This window comes from Salvia splendens, chromosome 2, assembly GCF_004379255.2.
Source record: "Salvia splendens isolate huo1 chromosome 2, SspV2, whole genome shotgun sequence".
NCBI lineage: Eukaryota > Viridiplantae > Streptophyta > Magnoliopsida > Lamiales > Lamiaceae > Salvia > Salvia splendens.
The window spans coordinates 13,454,301-13,467,086 of record NC_056033.1 but is presented as its reverse complement, the minus strand read 5'-3'; the positions used below and the strand labels follow the sequence as shown (position 1 = coordinate 13,467,086).

The 12,786-nt window shown below is 33.0% G+C and overlaps 1 protein-coding gene across 3 annotated transcripts; it reads left to right on the top strand.

Annotated features, from left to right (window-relative positions):
- The first annotated feature begins 708 nt into the window (after positions 1 to 708).
- LOC121788954 (axial regulator YABBY 5-like) lies at positions 709 to 7,380 on the top strand. Of its 3 annotated transcripts, none has more exons than XM_042187538.1 (6): positions 709 to 1,201; positions 3,027 to 3,146; positions 3,497 to 3,623; positions 4,764 to 4,812; positions 4,896 to 4,971; positions 6,189 to 7,380. In XM_042187538.1, the coding sequence occupies exons 1-6, from the start codon at positions 1,133 to 1,135 to the stop codon at positions 6,300 to 6,302; spliced, it is 555 nt and encodes a 184-aa protein (XP_042043472.1). In that variant the 5' UTR covers positions 709 to 1,132; the 3' UTR covers positions 6,303 to 7,380. The 3 variants fall into 3 exon arrangements, with proteins under 3 accessions (XP_042043472.1, XP_042043468.1, XP_042043476.1); XM_042187534.1 differs by having other exon boundaries at positions 3,491 to 3,623; XM_042187542.1 differs by lacking the exon at positions 709 to 1,201 and adding an exon at positions 1,210 to 2,939 and having other exon boundaries at positions 3,491 to 3,623.
- Positions 7,381 to 12,786: the final 5,406 nt, after the last annotated feature.

Here is a 12,786-nt window from a genome sequence, read left to right as displayed (position 1 = left end):
AATCATAATGAATTCAAACAAGCGTGCACTCCGCACTTCCAAACTTATATGATGTCTTATTATGACAATATTGATCAATCAAGTTAATCCAATTACACTAAAATAACCAACACGACATGTGCCAAAAACAAGCTTATATTCGACTCCAGAACGATATAATTGAAGAAGTATGGCATCAGAGGGGTCGTCGTTGATGGAATTTGTGTTTATTGAAGTGTATTTTTTTTAGTTTTTTTTGTTGAAATGTACCTTTCTTTTTTTTTATTTAATGAAATTTTTATCGTGACGAAATTTTAATTTCGTAAATTGTTTAATTTGGTGAATTTGTGAATTTTTATTATTGTCGGAAGTCCGTCGGGATGTCCTTGGGGATGTTCGTCACTGTGCAGTGGGAAGTCCTTATGATGTGGCAGGAGGTGTTTTTGGGATGTCCGTCGGGACATCCGCACCACTGTGGATGCCCTTAGCTACAAGAATATGCTAAATGTGTACAATCAATCAATCAAAGTATGAACACCGTCGACGAAATAAAAAATAAAAAAATAAAACTTGGCTTTCCCTTAGGTCGAGTGATTACGTTGACACAAAATTGATTGAATAGCTACAAACTCTAATCCCTAAACATTCCCAAACATTAATATCTCGCCCCCCTCGTCCGCTGCAGAATATGAAGCAATATAAATACAAAAACCACATCACTCCACCCACTCATTCTAACAATCATAAAGCCCCCACCCTCTCTCTCCAAACCATCTTTCCATAAATAAAACACCATTCTTTTCTTTTCACAAAGCCCATTAATAAAATACCACTAAAATTTTACATTCCCACTTCTCTCCCTCCCTCTCCCTCTCCCTCTCCCTCTCCCTCTCCCATTTCTCTCTCCTCATCTAATTTCCATTCAGTTTTCTACACTCATTTCTTGCCCTCTCCTCTCCGACTACCATAAAAACAACACATTAATTATACATGTATCCTACTTAAATACACACACAGTTGCATAAATATATTCACCCCTCCCTCTATCCCTTGGCTGGATTTATTATTCCTCACTTCTTGATCTTTCAGCCCTTCTCTTTAATTGTTTCCCTTAGAAAAAACTCCATTTTCTCCAGCGATCTATCCGGCTAAGATGTCAATGGAATTGACCGCTGAGCCTGTGTGTTATGTTAATTGCAACTACTGCAACACCATTTTGGCGGTATAATTTTCTTTCGATTTGTTTAATTTCATTAGCATGTAGTTAATTAAATTTCATGAAGAGATCAAATTAAAGCTCAACAACAATAGTGTTTTCGGAAAAGAGCAGCCTTTCCCTTTCTTTTGTGAAACACCCAATTTTTGGTTGTATATTTAGTGTATTGTTGCTTAAAAAGGCAAAAAAAAAAGATTCAATTTTTGAAGCACTCTCTGAAAAATACAGGGTGAGAATTGTTGGTTCAGTGAATTTGTTGGCTGTTTTCGATTTACCTATATATGGTATGGTATTTTATGTTGATTCTTACTAAAAAACAATTCTGTCTAGAAAACTGTCGTCGGATAAGTTATGGTGACAAGAAAGTTATTCATATTTTATGTATCAAGAATGTGTGTTTTGCCCAAAGATTTGATTTTTTCTCTTAATTTCTCTTTATTTTGGGGGTTAAAGGAGCAAGAAATTGAAATCCCAGCAACCCAGAAAGAAACCTACTTTTCGTTTTCTGCACTCATCACATTAAAGAACCATGTTTTAGATTTTGGTACGTATTTTTAATTGTCAATATGAACCCTATGATCTTGTGGTTTTTAGGGTTCCTCTTATCTGCGTTCAAACATCGAATTTAATTATTGCTGATGCAGTTTTGTCCTTTTTTTTTTATCATCAAACACCTCAATTTATGACTCATCTAATTTCTCTTGAAACTTTCTTTTTTCTTGCTCGTACATCAGCCCACTAAATACTCATACACCTTGTCTGAAATGGGTGTTTCTGTTCACACCCATTTAATTTTTTTCACATGAACTTTTTTAATATCTCATCGTATAAATTTATGTGTTTTGTGTTGGTTGGCCTCTTAGATTCCAAAATAAAATCATGACACGGAAAGTGTTTTCCTTTTATTTCATCAAAATGTGTCTGTTAACTAACAAGATTGCTCTTTTTTGGTGTGATTGGAAATAAATTTGGGCTAATTTTACGGTCTGTAAAAAAAAGAGCAACTAAGTGACAAAATTGCATACTACCTCTGTCCCAAGATATTAGATTCGTATACCACTTTGGGGTGTCCCAACATATTTGAGTCATTTCTATTTATGGTAAAAATTTACTTTATTACCGACCCCACTTACACCACTAAATAACACTTCCTAAATTCTTGTGCCAAAAGAAATGAGTCTAATATCTTGGGAGAGAGGGAGTACTGTTTAATTGATAATTGATGATGCTTCCTCTTCGTTACTGTCTTTTGATGAATTCCGTTCCAGTCACATAGCTGCTTTCCTCTCTCTCTCTCTCTAAAACGCGCACACACACAGTGATCACTGATGATGGTGTCAGTGTTGCAGAAAAAAGTCAGTAGCACTGAAAAGAAAGAGAAGAGAGAGATTTATGAGAAGGGGAGTTGTAATAAAATATCTTGGTTATTGTCCACATTTGAGTGCTGTGCACATATATTAAAGAATTTCCCACAATTTTATACATTCTGATAGCTATTTTAACAAACCATCATCATACAAATACCATATGATCAAACTCAACCAAAATGAAAGATATGCGTATACATATATACATTGTGCGTGTGCGTGTGTCTATGTCTATATATATATATATAGGTGAGATGAAAAATGAAAGTAAATCTACTTCTGTTTCTTCAATACTGCCAACCTTCTTTGCTGAAAATAATGAGATTTCTTCACCCTCGCTCTTCTTGTGAAAAACACACACAACACAATATAGAAAGGTAATTTGGTGAGCCTAGGGTTTAGTTTCACGATCAAGATTAGATTTTTTTGTGGTGGATTTTATATGTGATAAATATTGTGTGCAGGTTAATGTTCCATTTGGGAGTATGTTTAGTATTGTGACAGTGAGATGTGGGCACTGCTCAAATTTGCTCTCAGTCAATATGGGAGCTTTACTTCAGTCTGTTCACCTCCAAGATTTTCAGGTGTGTGTGGGCGTGTTAGAGAGATAAAAAGACCATTCTCTTTTCCCAGTTTCTCTCACCAACATTTGCGTTGTAGTAGATAGTTAATGATGATCCCAAAATGCAGAATTTTTATTCGAGCATATGTGTGTACCGATCATGATGCATGATCCAAAATGAAGAATTTAACTTTTGATGAGGTGTGTCGTATTTTCTGTAACAATTTATTAGTAGAAGAATTTGAGGGATACCTACCTTAATTTTTAATTTTTAATTTAGTTCGACAATATGAGTAGTAATTTAACAAAGCATTATCCTAGTCTGTTTTGATTCATTTTTGATCCGACGAATTTGCGCTATTGAAGTTGCAGAAACAACACTCCTTCGCCGCCAGCGTCAACGCTGCGGCCACTAGGGACAACGGCTCCTCTTCAAAGTGCAATAGATACGGTTCCCCTCATGTTCACACTGAACAGCCTAAGATGCCTCCAATACGCCGTAAGCTATCTTTTTTATCCATGTAGTTGTCTTATTATACTCCGTCCAACCCATAAAAATAAGGACATTTGGAATGACAAGTAAATCAATGCATAAGTGGTAAAATAATAGAAAGATAGAAAAAAAAGGAATTATAGTATTTTTAGTGGAGAATTAAGCTCACCTTATTAGAGAGAAAAAAAGTTATCAAAAATAGAAAGTGATAATTTTATACGATTTTCCAAAATAGAGAATATCTTGTTTTTCCCGTCCCAACTAAGATGACCCCTTCCTTGGGCGGCACAAGATTTTATGCAGCTTTATTTTGTGTGTTAAGTGGAGAGAGTAAAGTAAGAGAGAATGAATAAGGTAGAAATAAAGATGTTTTCAATTTTAATAATAAGTCATTTTGATTAGGACAAACAAAAAATGAAAATAAATTGTGACGAAGAGACTAGTGTACATTAAAGTAAATATGATGAATTCGAGAGAGAGAGGATTAGCTGACAAATTTTCTTGATTCAAACATATATGAACTGCTGTGATAGTGACATAACATTTCAAGACAAGTCATGATCTGCAAAGAGCAGGCCCTCAAACATACAGAGGCCTGGTACTTTTATGAATCAGGCAATGCCTCTTTATACATAAGATATAACCACTTCACCCCACCACTAATCAATACTCCACCTTATACATATATCTATAGATCATACCAGTTGACTACAACATCCACTTTTTTTTCATGGACACTGCAAGCTTGTGAAAAGAATTGAGAAGTCTTGAATTTAATTGGTTAGTAGTAGTACATTATATTTATACCCTGATCTCAACACGATAAGCCTAAGATTTTTAGGAAATTTAATCCCCCTCTATGTTCTCATGGAGTTGCTGCGTTGACCTAAAATATACTCATACTAGAATGATTATTCAGTTTCTATATATAAATTTTGTACGTGACATTTTGATAAGTTCATTATTAGAGAAATGTAATAGAGATGATATTTGGTGTGATGAAAATATTGTTTACTACCGAGTTTTGGTGCATTATAAGTATGACATATATACTCCATGTAGGAAGTGGATATTAGTATTTAAATTTTATTTTCAATAATTTTGATAATTTTTTTGTTAATTGTGTGATGAATCATGGTTTGACAGCACCAGAGAAAAGACAACGCGTTCTATCAGCGTACAATCGTTTCATAAAGTAAGGACTGATCATCGTCTTTTTGCTGTGAATACACACTAGACGATAAATTATTAAGTGATTATATTGTATTGTGTTGACAGAGAGGAGATTCAGAGGATAAAAGCAAGCAATCCTGATATTAGTCATCGTGAAGCCTTTAGCACTGCTGCAAAGAACGTAAGTTTTATTTAAATATTTCTTCACATTCAAGAGTTTATACTAGTATAATTTTCTGACCTAACAAAACAGATCCCTAATGGGATTTTCAAGTAACAGAATTAGTAATTGCTCCGTTCCATAGAAGATGATCCTTTTGAAATTATACAGATTTTATGCGCTTTATTATAACGAATTTAAGTAAAGAGAGAAAATATTGTTCCATATTTTAAAGTAGGAAAGATGACTAAAATACGAGAGAGAAAAGATCGTTGAATATTTTAAAATAGAAGAGAATAATAAAGTAAGACAGTAGATTATTGGGTGTTTTGAAAATATGAGAGAGAAAATATGGTAGAATAAATTTTTTTATTTCTTAAATTAGTAAGGGATTTGGAACGGAAGAAAAAGAAAAAAAAGTGGTCAATCTTCAATGGGATGAAGAGAGTGTCATAAAATGTTATACTCCTATTCAGGTAGCAAAATATGAAAAGCAAAATAGATGAAAGAGTGTAATAATCATTTCAAAATGCGTAGTTAATGATGTACATGTATTAAGAATCAATTGGCCTTGAATAAATAAAATACATAAATGAACTATCGTTTGTTAGTAATAATTTTTCAACTATATCCCTCAATAGAAGTTGCATTTACAAATATATAACGGATGTGGACAATAATATATAGTACATAATCTTCATAATCAATTTGTCCACATTTTTTTTATTTGTATATCATTGTAGAAGTTTTGGTATTTTAAAATCTTTGTACAAAAGCTTATATTATCACAACGGATCATATATATTGTCTCGAATTGATTCTAATACCTCTTTTTATAGATGTATTTTGATTTTAATACATCATTTAACTTCATGTATTTCATTATATTCATGCTCACTAGTTTTCGGATTTCAAATAAATACTACCAGTTTTCTAAATTTGATTGCATATATTTTAATTTTTGGTTCGGTTTGATTTTAAATAAATGAACGAAAGAAACAACAAATCGAATTATATATATATATATTAATTATTATTTTTAATAATAATAATAATAATAATAATAATAATATTATTATAGATATTTTAATAATATTATTATTTATTAAATTTTAGTACCGGCTATTTTTTATTTTTGGTTCGTCCCTGGTTGACAAAATATTTTTTTCATAATCGGAAAACAATTACAACAATACGAAAACTATGCGTCAGTGATATTGATATTGTGTGATATGCAGTGGGCACATTTTCCTCATATTCATTTCGGATTAAAGATGGAAAGCAACAAACAAGCAAAGCTGGATCATCCAGTTGCAGAAGAAGCCACGCCTCAGAAATCTCTTGGTTTTTAGTAAGATTACTTTTGCAAAATGAGGTTAAAAAAATGCATATCTGAAGATTTTGGTCGTTTGATCCCTCTCACAACAATTAGGTTTAATTCATAAAAATGATATAAGGGGTTTGACACCATATATGTTCAACTCGTGGGTTGCAAAGATGCAATTTTTTATTTTCCCTAAAAACTAATTTAGTCGAAGAGTTAATTCAGATATTCGAAGCCTAATATATATGTATATGTCTAAGCATCTACGTGATTATTACCCACTATTAACTGTGTCTTATTTATGGGTTTTAGTACTTGAAGTCATATACTATATGTTCATTAATTTGTGCATGTAGTATGTAGCAAACTCTAACTATTGTACAAACTCCAAACTACGAGATCTGAACAATTAGAAAATGTCAACAGATAACAAAATAATAGCAACAAAAAATGTCAGCACAGTGTCAACGGTTGATGCAGTGTCAGAATCGTGTTGACACTGTGTTAACATTTTTTGTTGCTATTATTTCGTCATCTGTTGACATTTTTTAACGGCCTAGATCATAGTTTAGAGTTTGTCTAATATATAGAGTTTTCATTTTATCACTACCCTTAATTTCCTTGTGTATATATAATTTATTTATTTATTGTTGAATAATGTATATAGTTTTCTGTGCATACTAAACAAACATGATAATTGGTTTAACTAAAAATGTGTTCTTTCTTTTAAATATTGCAACTTTTGCAACGTTAATAGTTGTCCACATCATGCACTCTTCTAGCGATCATATTGTTAACAATAAAAATGGTTTCAATCATAACCCCTTCATTTTTAAGTCAATTTAAATAGATAGTACAATTATCTTAAATATGGTGGTTTTACATGCATGATTTACTCACAAGAAAACACACACAAAAGTGATGCCAAAAAACATTCTCAAGGCATTTGCCCTATATTCAAGGGATGTGACCAACACACACACAAACACACATCTGTCTCCTTAATTACAGATGCAGCCTGAAGCAGTGCTTTTGAGTGTGGAAACTATGGGTGTATTATTGATGTAGTTTTGGACTATTTCACTTTAATAATTATAATTTCTCAACTATATATGGCCCATGTTTCATTTGGGAGTTTTCCGTCGATATCGACATAAGTCTGATGCATATATTTGTTTAACAGTATTTGTTTTGTAGTGCCCGACTAAAAATTATGTTAAGATTGAGTATTTTAGTTTAAATGTAGAATTAATAAAGAAAATGTATAGAATAATCAAGAGATGACCCACAATTAACAAATGAACTAAAATTAATCAATGAAGCTGTATCTTTGATTTCCTCGTGAGTTAGGAATGTAAACCCAAAACCTAAAAAAGAACAAAAATGTTATGAATATTGTAATGAAGAGAAGGAAAAGAAAGGCTAACTCATGACTTGTAGTGAATTCATTTCACATTTAGACATGTATCATCATGTAATATGTATAGTCAATAGATAAATGAGTAGCGTGGGTGGTGTATGTAATGATGGGAACAGTTCAAGTGTTGATGAGTCACATTCAATTACGATGAGGATACATATCAATCTAGATACTGAGGCCCTAATGTCCACAGTGTTGATACCACCTTCCATACATGAACATGCGTTTTAATTCCAATAATATCCCTATTTCGGAGTTTACCATCGTGTTTGTATATATCTTTCTTGTCACTATTTAATTTTACAAGATAAAAACACTAAAAAAAGAGTCTGTTTCCGAGTCTCCGACCATATATTTCCGAGCACACCATGTGCTTGCAAATTACGATAGATTTCCGAGCACATTTGCGAGCATAAATAAAGCGGCCAATTTTTAAAAATGGGGAATCGTATGAGTGATTTCTGAGCACCACGTGTCAAATATCGATATTGGGATTTGAAGTGTGTATTCACTGAAAACATCTTCACCCCTACAATTTTGGTCAAGATATCTGTCACCTGATTTTCAGATTGAACAAATGGGAACTCAATAATTCCTGCTTCAAGTTTCTCATCAATAAGGGTTTATCAACTTCAACGTGTTTAGTTCGATCATGTTGTATTGGATTCTCCAAGAAACTAATGGTTGCCTTATTCTCACCAAAGGCTTGACATGTCTTTTGCAATAATAATCTCAATTCTCTCATCAGTCGTCTTAGCCACAATACTTTGGTCAATCCACCTTAAAACTCGGTTTCAGCACTTGAGAGTGCTACAACCTTATGCTTCTTACTCTTCCATGTATCCAAATTTTCACCCACAAAGGTGAGATATCCAGATGTGGATCTTCTATCAACTGGATATCCTGCCCAATGATCAAACATACCCTCAGATATCTTATAATTCTCAATGTTGCTTCGAGATGTTAATGCTGTGGATGATACATAAAATGATTTACCACACTAGTTGCGTATGATATATCGGGTCTTGTATGAGATAGGTAGATCAGTTTACCCAAAGTCTTTGGTACCTATCCTTATCAGTCAACTGGGCGTCTTGGAGAATTTATCGGCCATGATTGACATGATGGGGTTTGTATACTAAAAGTTGTTTCGAGCGTACATACTCTTGTATATTTACTAAAACGAGTGTATACAAGAAACCCTAAGTATACTTCGAACACTAATTTGAGATAAATAGTATATTGTGTTGGGCATTGACCTTTTTAATTATATTAATTTAAATGTCGGAATGTGAAATCAGTCTAAGTCTTCTGCATTGAAGGTTGTGTCATGGAACAGGTCATTTCAGTATGTGACCCAGTTGGTACCTTTCAGAAGTAAAATATTTTCACGGCCTAGATAAGCTTTGGCTATCTATCGTAAAAGGTTGCAGTGTTCATCCAAAAGTTATCTTTACCTTGAGATAAGCTAGAGACATTGGTGTGGTATAGCACCAAAATGATCTAAAACATAGACACGTCTATGTTGCTATCTACAGAGAGACGGGGTTTTGGTGATTCATTAATTTTGAATCTTTGTTGATATGCACTTAGAAACACGGGCGGATCTAGTAAAGTGCTAGGAGGGGCATTTGCTCCACCTCAAAATTTTTTTCTCCATGTATATATTGTATATATAAAATTTATTTCTTTTAATTTTTCATTAAATGCCCCTCCTCAAATTCTTAAATTTTCTTCATAGATAAATTTACCCCCTTTCTTATAAATTCCTGGCTCCGCCCCTGCTTAGAAATCCCAATATATATTCTTAAATGATTGTCTCGTCGAATTCGTCGAGATCATCTAACAGCCATAGATATCAGCCAAATAAAGAAAGGAAACATCTTTATACTAGAAGTTCAAATTCTGAAAAATCTTAATTCTTGTGTTTGTTGCTGAAATGAAAATTGTTTTCGAACCAATATGTTTATGCATGCATGTACATATATAATAACCTCTCCGTCCCACAAGAAGAATATGCATTATTTCCTTTTTAATCCGTCTCATAATAATATGCACTTTCTAAATTCGAAAACTCTTTTCTTTTTAATGAGGTGAGATCCATTAATCTTTACTAACTATACTTTAATTATTTTCTCTATCTACTCCTCTCTTATTTTACCAATTGTACATTAAAATCTGTATTAAACCAAAAATACATATTTTTATGAGACGGAAGGAATAGTAGAAAGAATGAAAATGTGCATAAAAAGCATGAGGCATCTTCCCTTTCTTGGCTCTATCTCAGTTATCCGTTTTATTAAATAAATTTTGTTGTTAAGTTATAATTAAAGTGGGAATCTGTCACGTCAAATCATGTAGTTGGGGATTGGATGGGAGGTGGGGTAAAGCTTTAGATGATCAGTCCGTTGTTATTAAAAGTTGTAAAAGTTAAAACGTGGTTGTGGCATCAGACAAAAAATGGGTGGCCCTAACATAACATATGTGATTATGATTATTGTGTAATTCACTTTCAAGACAGCAACGCAGCTTGTTTACATTTCATCAAACAGTTGGCGAGCGTTGTTTTCTTCACAACTTTCTGCAAATCATATTCCTCTTTTGTACAACTGTCCATGTCCATGTCATGGTTGGGACCTCTATATCTTAGTTTGAGTCTCAAAGTATAAGCCTCTGTTATTTATTCTATTTAGGCTATTTTTACAATTATCTGACATAAATAGCTGGTCTTCGATCAAATCCAGTATAGTTATGAATAAAAATCTTATTTCATTTGTCCCAGAAAAAATATCTCAATTTGCTATTTCGTGTGTCCGCGATTTAAAGTCTTATTTGTTTTTTTTTAATTCTAGATAGGTGAGTCACATCACTCAACTAAATCACTGCATTCAGATTGGATTATAAAACAAATACTCCTATAAAATAAAAGTGAGGTTCTTTCTTTACAAAGTCATACAATTTTTTAAAACTTGTGCGAGTTAAAATGAAAATATAAATGGTGGACGAAGGGGAGTATTACTTTGTAAAATTGATCTTGATTAGGTCGGATTGAGGAAAATCCTATGGTAGTGGTATGAATGGACAAGGAAATGATACAAATGAGAGACGGATAGCATTCCTCTCATTTATGGGGGAAAAAGGTTCGTTAAAAATACGTATATTAAATCCAGAAAAGTGGTCCTGTCATTAACATGGCTAATTCAAAAGTCATCACATGTAGTGAAAATCTCAATAGTCATTTCTACTAATGATCCTTTAACCTTGGATTCAAACTAGCAAGAAAACCATCGCCTATTCAATTGTCACCACTCTTATCTGTATCTCTCTCTCTCACCCACACATACACAATATGTCACGCCCGCATTTTCTAAGGATAGAAAACACGGTTGATCGCGACTAGGGGAATTAAAGAAGCGGGGAAGAAAGGGGAAAACAACGCAACTCGACCATAGCTCGAAACAAATGGGAATAGGTAAAATAAAATCAGAGTATCTCAACAATGAACAACTCAAAAATGAATATTATCTCAGCGATACAAGAACTCAAACGAAACAACACTCATCGGAAGCATTTCGAGAGTAGAATAATGCTATGTATGAAGACACAACATATTCTAGACATTTGACAGACATTCTTCACTTTTATGCTCAACCCCCACCGCGTTCGTCACCGCTCAACCTGCACATTTTTTTTTAAAAAATGCAGGGCTGAGTACTTGATGCACTCAGTGGACTCATGCCGAAAACATTTTATAAAAAGTATTTATCATGCCACATTGAGTGACCTTGGGGTTTTAACTTTAGAAATCGCCCAAGACACTAAAATCATTTCCATCGTAAAACTCGTGACTGCAGTCATTTTCCCATAGATGTCTACCATATCTGATCTATTGATGACAAGGAATGTGGCCACATTCCAAGTCACTAGACCGGTCGACCCAAAAGACGGCTCACGATCTCCATAGGTGTACACTAGCCTGAATAGGGACTCACTCCCTAGACAGACCCGAATTCGATTATCCATTTATGGCAAAAGTCACATCAGATAGGTTCCATAGAATAAAATAAAACACGGTATGACAAATATTCATATCATTTTCACACAAAAATATACTTAGGGCATTGCCCTTATTTAAAAAGAAAGTCCACCACGACTGCTTAATTCACAAGTATTTTCTTCCCCTTGGTATCACGTTTCGCTTGCGAGGTTTCACCTTTAGCATTTAGATAATACAAAAATCAACACACTTTTCAAATAAAATAAATAAAATGCATGCACCCTAACTAAAGCCTTTTATCTCGTTTTCTCGGTTTTTCGCTTATTCGGCGGCCGCCCACAGTTCCTCCGTTGGCTTCTCGTATTTCCCTCCACAATATCGAATTAAAATCCCAAAATTATTTAAGCGCATAAATAAATCATCGAAATTATTTCCCCTCGAAAATATATTTATTTCAGACTTGGGATAAATTATTCTAACCTTCACATTATCCAAAAAATTAATTAAATAATTCCCCACAATTAAATTTTATTATTGGCCCAACGATTCAATCAAAAGGCCCAAGACTTAATTTTCTCACCCCACCCTTATTCCTCCAAATTTATTTAGTGAGCCAACACCAAAATAAAAGAGAGGCCCAAATTAAATTAATTCCAACTCAACACTAGAAAGCAATGTTTTAAAAATCGGACCATTCGGCGAACCGACGAAGCTACTGGTTCACGGTTCAATCGGTCCAATCGGTTTAATCACTGGTCGAACCGTTTTACTGTTGCAAATACATATAATTAAGTATACAATATACAAAATATATTAAATTTACATATAATTAATAATATATCAAAAATATTAACCATATATTTTAGTTGTAATATAAATATTAAAATTTAGTAGTAAATGACTAAATTTCATAAATATTTTTGTTGGTAAATAAAATTAAATATATGATTCATTAGTTATTGTAGATAAAAAAACTAATATTTTTTATATAAATAGATAAATTTCATTGTAACTAAAAAAGTATATTGAACGAAATAATATTATATTAAGCAATAATTAAACGTGAATAATTAGTTATTTTATGTAAAAATATTA